The sequence below is a fragment of the Halyomorpha halys genome, unplaced genomic scaffold (genome assembly GCF_000696795.3).
Source record: "Halyomorpha halys isolate HHAL.00 unplaced genomic scaffold, Hhal_1.1 Scaffold233.1, whole genome shotgun sequence".
In the NCBI taxonomy this organism is placed as follows: domain Eukaryota; kingdom Metazoa; phylum Arthropoda; class Insecta; order Hemiptera; family Pentatomidae; genus Halyomorpha; species Halyomorpha halys.
Genome location: NW_027111122.1, coordinates 486,940 through 494,555, shown reverse-complemented (window position 1 = coordinate 494,555; position 7,616 = coordinate 486,940). Strand labels below are relative to the sequence as shown.

The 7,616-nt window shown below is 26.9% G+C and overlaps 2 protein-coding genes across 2 annotated transcripts in view; one reads left to right on the top strand and one right to left on the bottom strand.

Annotated features, from left to right (window-relative positions):
• LOC106679921 (uncharacterized) overlaps positions 1–1,154 on the bottom strand; it is a 10,455-nt gene extending 9,301 nt beyond the window's left edge. The window contains exon 1 of the mRNA XM_067049203.1: positions 1,062–1,154. The gene's annotated coding sequence lies outside the window, so the exon portion shown is untranslated. The remainder of the gene's footprint in view (positions 1–1,061) is intronic.
• Positions 1,155–1,237: 83 nt separating this feature from the next.
• LOC106679920 (uncharacterized) overlaps positions 1,238–7,616 on the top strand; it is a 22,424-nt gene continuing 16,045 nt past the window's right edge. The window contains exons 1-6 of the mRNA XM_014419318.2: positions 1,238–1,397; positions 2,508–2,628; positions 2,706–2,818; positions 5,316–5,448; positions 5,519–5,666; positions 7,117–7,204. Coding sequence (XP_014274804.2) covers positions 1,238–1,397; positions 2,508–2,628; positions 2,706–2,818; positions 5,316–5,448; positions 5,519–5,666; positions 7,117–7,204 — 763 coding nt within the window. The remainder of the gene's footprint in view (positions 1,398–2,507; positions 2,629–2,705; positions 2,819–5,315; positions 5,449–5,518; positions 5,667–7,116; positions 7,205–7,616) is intronic.

Below are 7,616 nucleotides of genomic sequence, written 5' to 3'. Positions count from 1 at the left end.
TAAATACAAATTATTTGAAATTCGATTTCATTCCAAAAATGACTGACAAGGTTAAAAGTGGAGTTTTAATATGTTAACATAAAAATATAATATTTGGGATTTATGATAATAACAATCAATAAAAAATTATTTAGGGAATATGAAAGGGAAAATTGGAGATGAAAATAAATAAAATGTAGTTTGAAAAATAAATTATTTTACAATAAAAACACAGTTACTTTATCGGGGAAATATTTTCAAAATTTAACAATGAGAATAATAATCACTGATTGTAACATTTAAAAATTTGTTCAAAGGTAAGTTTTTAATTTAGCACTGCAATTAATAGACATCTATAACTTAAAATAAAGTCAGGCAATTGCTAAATAAATAAAAATTATTACTTAAACATAGTCCTGTTGTTTTTATTGCGATTTATAAATTAATTATTTTTTCTTTTTACTTGAATAATTATTTTTTATTCAGATAATCTCCTAGTCTGTTTATAACCTATAATAAACTAAATTGAGTTGATTTCTAGTATATTTTGAAAACTAAAGGACGGAAAATGTAATGAAAATATTAATTTTCAAAAAAGCACCAGTTTGATGAACAGAAATAAAATTGAAAGATAGATTTCAACGGTGAAGAATACTGATCTGAAAAAAGAATCAAAATAAATGATTTGAAACCTGAATAATTATTAAAAGAAAATTTATAAGATGTAATCAAATACTTGAAAATGTTAAAATAATGATATTATATTGCATTATTAAAATGCATGCAAATTTAGTTATGGATAATAATGTTTAAAAATTAAAATAATTAATTAAATTTATTTAACCTTTAACATGAAGATAAATAAAGTAACAAATAATGAAAAACTATCTATTATTAATATCCACATTATTAATATTTTAATGACTTTATATACATTAAAATATATAATGTTATTAAAATAACATAAATCTTTTGAATTAAGTTTGTAATTAAAAAAAAAAAGATTGGACTAATCAGACTGGAATAATTTGATCCAAAATCAATACTTGTTTGTTTTGTAGGAGAAATATGAACTTAGTTACCAGGCTACTATGTCGACCTCTAGGGTTTCCTTAAGATAGAATTACGTTCACATTCTTCAATGTGTTACTTAAGTGTCATCATCAGAGGAGGGGAACATGGGCTGGTGAAATTTCTTCAACAGATTATAAAATAAAGTGTTTTAAATAATTTAAAGTTTAAAAATCTATAAGACAAAATGTTTAGGAGAAAGCGTGACATGGATTTACTATTGGTTGATAGCAAAATATATGAACCTGCTAATACTTATTTGTCAATCACTTTTGCAACATTTTGCATTGTTGATATGGTGGGTTTGTTTCCAGTCATAGCACTTCCCAGAGCTATAATTGATTGTGGTGAGTTAAAATTAATTATTTCAACATTTGAAAACCATATATATTAATCATACATAAAATAGAATTGTTAATTTCAAGCGTTAAAATAATATGTATGTATATTTTAAAAGTTGAATCATTTTTTTTTTTTTATATTTGGTTTCTAGCTGTTGAAGCAACAATAGCTTAATGGAATCAATTTCACCAGCAATGATAAAAACATTAATTCATAGCTCAGCTGTTAAAAAATTAAGATAGCACAATTAAATATTGATTTATATAATTAACAAAAGAATTTATAATTAACAGCTGATTTATAACAGCTGGCTTAGGTAAATTTGAATCATGTGCTAGAATAACATATCACTGGTTCACTTTAATAGCGGCACATCTGGCAAATAAAAATATGTTGGTTTTATTTTGAATTAGACTCGTTGCGAAGATAGTACCCTAGAATTTTTTTCTGTACTTGGGAGTCCTATAAACTTCCCCAAAGTACAACCTACAGAATTCTTCAAAGACAAAATAATAATTTTAAAAAAATTGTCAGATGTACCACTATTATAATAAATAGTAGTATATTACTATTTTCAAATTTTGTAATACCAGGCTAAATAAAGTCTAAGTTTTATTAATGATGTTCTTTGTATCACTTACAACATTATGCCAATATTATCATTGAATCATTATGTAAAATATTGTTTAAATAATGGTTTGATATATGTAATTTAACATAGAAAACAATATATTATTATTGTATACAATAATAATTATACAACAAATATAATTAAAATTAACACAGATATTTCGCATTGGGTGAAATACAATTCTTTAGAACCTTAAGTATAACAATGTGCTCTTTACTCTGTTTTCTTTTTTTTAACCTTTATGAGTGTACCGCTGCCACTCAGGGCCTATTGTACGCCATTCTTTATCTTTTCTAGAGCAGACTAGATGGCTTCACAAATTTAGATGTTGCATACAGATCAACTGTTTCCCAAAACTTGGGGTCAATGATACAATTTTGTCCAGAAATGAAAAACTGCATTCTGGCCAGTGGATAACATCTATATATGATGATAAATAAAATATAATATAAATAAAAATATTATTATATAATTTCTATTTTAGGTTGGTTAGGTTTGCCACTGGCTATTGGGGTACTTTCAACTGAGATTTATACTGCAATATTGCTCGGGAAGTGTTGGATATTGAGTGAGAAGTTAGACCACAGTATTAATTTAAAGAAGAGGTAATTTCAATTTTTTTTCTATAGATCTTACTTTAGAAATACATTCAATTTATTGGTATATAAACATTTGTTATTAGGTGCCCTTATGGAGCGATTGTGGAATTAGCTTTTGGAAAAAAACTGAGCAACTATGTAAAGTTTATTCTCGATCTATCGATTTTCGGAGCAAGTATTTCTGATTTACTCATTGGTACTTTTTATTTTAAATAGTAAATATTTGCAATTTTAAATTGAGGGATCTGTAGCAATAAGGAGAGATTTCTAAAAAATATTTTTTCAAATTAAGATTTTAGGTAACGCTTTAAATAAATAGCTTAGCATTAAGAAATCTCACAGAATTATCTGGAACCTGTTCTATTATGATGGAGTGAAGGAGGAAATTTAAAAGTTTAATATGTAAAATAATATATAAAATTTAAGGAACAAACAGATATAGTGATTACATTTACCTTAACATATAAAAGAACAGATACCACCCACTAGTCTCAAAAAAAGCAACGTCTATGAAGCTAATATTATTCGTGCTAGTTCTCCTTATGTTGCATGTGTGCAATAAGGTTGGGTCCATAAAAATTTGGATTCTAAGTAGTTTAGAAAAAATTATTTTTAGAAAAAACAATTATTTTTGAAATAACATGAAAACTATACATCTCAAGGAAAATCATTATAATTTCATTAAAATATAATTTGATTCTCTAAAAAAAAAAAAACAAATATCTCATAAATCAGATCAGTAATAGCAAAGATGTAAACTTGTTTCACCTATATCTTTTTGTTTATACTTATTATTTTCAAGCAGCATAATAATACTCCCTTGGTGATTTTTTTATTCCAAGTCTTTAAAACCAAAAAAGCTACCTACATCTTAGATCTCCTCACTCTATGTTTATCCACCTGTTAATTAAATACTAGATCCTGATCTATATCCAGTATATCTATTAGATATAAATCCGGTTGATTTATGTATGCCCACCCTTTACTTGGGATAGGTGTAGTCTTGAGCATTTTGCTCATATCGGGAAAAAAGTTTTTCATCTGATTTGTTTATACTTTTGTCCACCTTTCATTAACCTTTTGAAGTAGTTGCATCCTCACAATGGTAAGACTGATCATTTCTCTCACAAGTACAGTCCTAATGTGACATATTTTGTTCTTATTTGACCATTTTGTTTACCTGGACACCTCCTGTATTTATTATTTTAAACCATGAGCCGAGACAAGAAGATCTTAGATCTTTTACAAAATTTGGATTTTGCAGCCCCAGATGGAAGTGCTACAATTGACAATTTCAATTTCAAATTACATTGAAAATAATCATAAAGATTTTAGTCATTATCACTTCCACTTATATAAAAATAAATAGTAAAAATGATCTTCCATGAAATAAATACTCACAGGACACTCTTAGTGGGAAAAAAAGTAAGACTCCTGCTGGGTTAACAAATCCTTCTTAATATATGCAACCTGCTTTTGGGATTCTCTCTATTCGAAAATCTTCATCCGTCCTTTCCTTTAAACAGGTCCCATTCCTCTCCGTCCTATTTCTCTATATCAGTGTGAATCATGGAGTCAAAGTATTGATTTTGATGTTGATACTATCGATTTATATTTGGAATGTAGTATTGTATGTGGGATAATGGGATTACGGCAACATTAAGTTTTTGGACTTTGCCTAATTCAGCGGAAGCGAGTTCTCTGCCCTGTGTGGGCTTGAAGATATGAATCTGAAGAGTACATGTCAAAATGCCAAAATATGTATTGGTGACTATTTTAGGCAAACTATTTTTCAATTTAAATTTTTACATTTATAAATCAGTTTACAAATGAAAGTAAATGTTCCCTTGTAAAGGCAATATGTTGCCCACTCTATTCTGAGTATTTTGTGGAAAAATAAAAAGCAACACAGCATAGTAGTGTTTTGAGTAGGATAAAGTCTAGCTTATGAATTTTTGTTTGTTTCATTCATGCTGAAATTGTTAAGTTAATATCATTAAATGCTTTTGTTGTGCTATTTCTCCATCTAATAAAAGAAGATATGTAGTCAAATTTTAATTTTTTAAAAAAATAACTAAATTTTATATGTACAGAAAAATAATATAAAATAAAAATAACCCCACATTATGTGCTGTAACTTTGTAAATATTTGCTAGACAATTAATCATATAGCGCCAACCATTTATTTATTCTTAGGAGACTTTGGTCCCAGAATAAAATTATATTTTTCATGCCTCCATTCATTCATATTTTCTGAGACACATACAATCCTTATTTTTTTAAATTTATTTTTCCAAATGAGTATAAACATATCATCAAGTATTCCCTTGTTTTTCATTAAGTCTTATGGACGTATACTTTTTTAAAAATTATTCTCTCATAATTTAGAAAATTTATAGTAAAAATTATTTGTATCATACTTAACATATCATAAACCTATTATTTCTTTCTCAGAGTATGAATTAATGGAAAATGGTGTGCAAAAGAGATATTTCATTTAATTAACATTGATTAACTTCAACCAAATTTTATTTTTTAATCTTGAAATAATAAAATAGTCAACAAATTTCAGAACCTAAGAAGTTTACATCACATTCTTATATATATTTTTATATTTAACTTAAAAATGGAAATACCTCCTTTTTGCTCCAGACTCCTAATTCTATTTTTGTCTAAAAGAAATTTCTCCACAGCTTCACAAAACCTTCAAATAATCGGTTTGAAAATGTCAAGTTATGAAACCAATATTTCTTACTGCTATTGGCTAATTATAATTGGAGTTTCAATATCCCCTATTATGTGGTTTGGAAGCCCGAAGGATTTGAAGTAAGTATACTATTTCAGTTTCTTATAATATAAATATGTTTCATTTTTTTAAGGTCTTTATAAATTTTAGGATCATTGGAATTACTTCAGTTAGTGTGGTTTTCCTTACATCATTTTTAACATGGTTATCAATTTCTTCAGTAAATGATGTTCGGGTTAGAATCCCAGAACCTTCTTGGGAATCGATAGGAATAGCTTATGGAATCTTAGCTTTTCAGGTAATCATTAAAGTAAACTTTATTTGTTAAAAACTAAATAATAAAATTATTACACGTTTTTTTTTATATCTATTTATTTCTTTTAATTGAGTAAGTAAGTGATAAGGCACAATGCTACTAACTCCAAATACGGCTGGGCAGACAATTATTTTCTGTTACTCTGTAGCCATGACTCAGCCCTGTGGGCTCTGGAGTCCTCCTGAGGTAAAAGTTGTCATTTATAGTTAAAAATAAATCCATTTTCCTATTGATTAATAAATTTACACAAAAAATTTATTTATTTTTTATTCATATGAAAAATTACATTTAATATGGTCCGACCAGATGACATCAATGGATTGGAGCCAGAATGATACATGAAAATGATAGACATAAGTGAAATGTAATTATTACAATTTTGACTATTAGGGCATTGTGGATCCTATACAATTTTTAAGCTAGATAAGTACTATATGAATTGATCTCAAATGATACTAATAATAATTCAGTTAACAACTACTAGAGTGAAAATAAAGTAAAAAATAAAAATAAAATAAGAATTGCTAAAATAATTAAATTAAAAATAATAGTTATTTTATTATTATTTTTAATTTAATTTTTTACTTTTACTCGTACTTATTTAGCTTTAAAATAGTATAAACTCCACAACGCCCTAATAGTCAAAATCGTAATAATTACGTTTCACTTATGTCTATAATTTTTATATGTCATTTTGGCTTCATCCTATTGATGTTGTCATCTGGTCGGCCATATTAAATGTAATTTTTTAAATGAATAAAAAAATGGAATAAAATATACAAAAAAAAAAAAAAAAATCCACCAGCGGAACGGCCCCTCCCCGCTCCAATAATCTACTGGCGTAAGCCAATCAAGCCACATAAATAACTAGAATGTAATACAACCTTATAATGCCTAAAGGCAATGAAAGGTATCAAAAATACCAGCTGTACATATGGCACACCTCACCATATGTACACATAAGAAACAAATTTAAAATTTTAGGAGGGTACGAAAAAAAAAATAAAAAATAAAATAAGGTTGTAATTTTTTATTTGTTTTATTAAAATTTGTTAAATTAAAAATAATAATAATAAAATAACTCAGCAGTAATTTTATTCGGAATGTTTTATACATGTTTATGACGTCTCCCTAGCCTGGAAAAATTACTGAAAATAAAGAGAAAAATCCTGAGAAGAATCTACTGCACCTGGACCATCTCCTTTCTATATTTTTTTATTTTCATTTTAATACTCTCAAATTTATTTTGGTTTTGTCTTATAAATTTCTAAGTTTATAATGTACCTAATAAAAACTTAATATAATAAGGAATTTAAACAAAATATTAAAGTAAATACAAAATATAAACATATACAAAAGTATATAAAAAATTTTTTATTCTTTAGAATTCATTAATCTTTTCCTTTTTTTTTATTTGTTCGTTTAATTGCAGTTTGATGTCCATCCCATGCTGTTGTCCGTTCAAATGGATATGAAGAATAAAAGGGATATTAGCAAAGCAATAATACTAGCTTTTATAAGTAAGTATATTAAATATTGTTTTTTAATATTTAATATTTTCTAATATACTGTAAATATCAGTGTGGTGGAAAATTCTGATAATATGGTTATGCAGATGGTCATGTACAGGCACCTGATGTATATTACTGTCTTACCAGTTGGGCAAAGGCCATATGTATTAGTACATACAAAGAGTTTTGAGCTAAAGCCTGGATCCCAGGTGGCAGTGAGCTATTTCACCCATTACCATTATGTAAACTACGATGTTTCCTGTTGTAATAATACTGTCATACTATCAGGACTTTGTAGTTAGTTGATAGTACTATCTACCATCTAGCTGATATTGACCTGTCACACCTTATAATCTCATAACCCTATTAACGGATTCAGCATCCAGCAGGAATGAAACGTTAAAAAAAAATATTTTATATA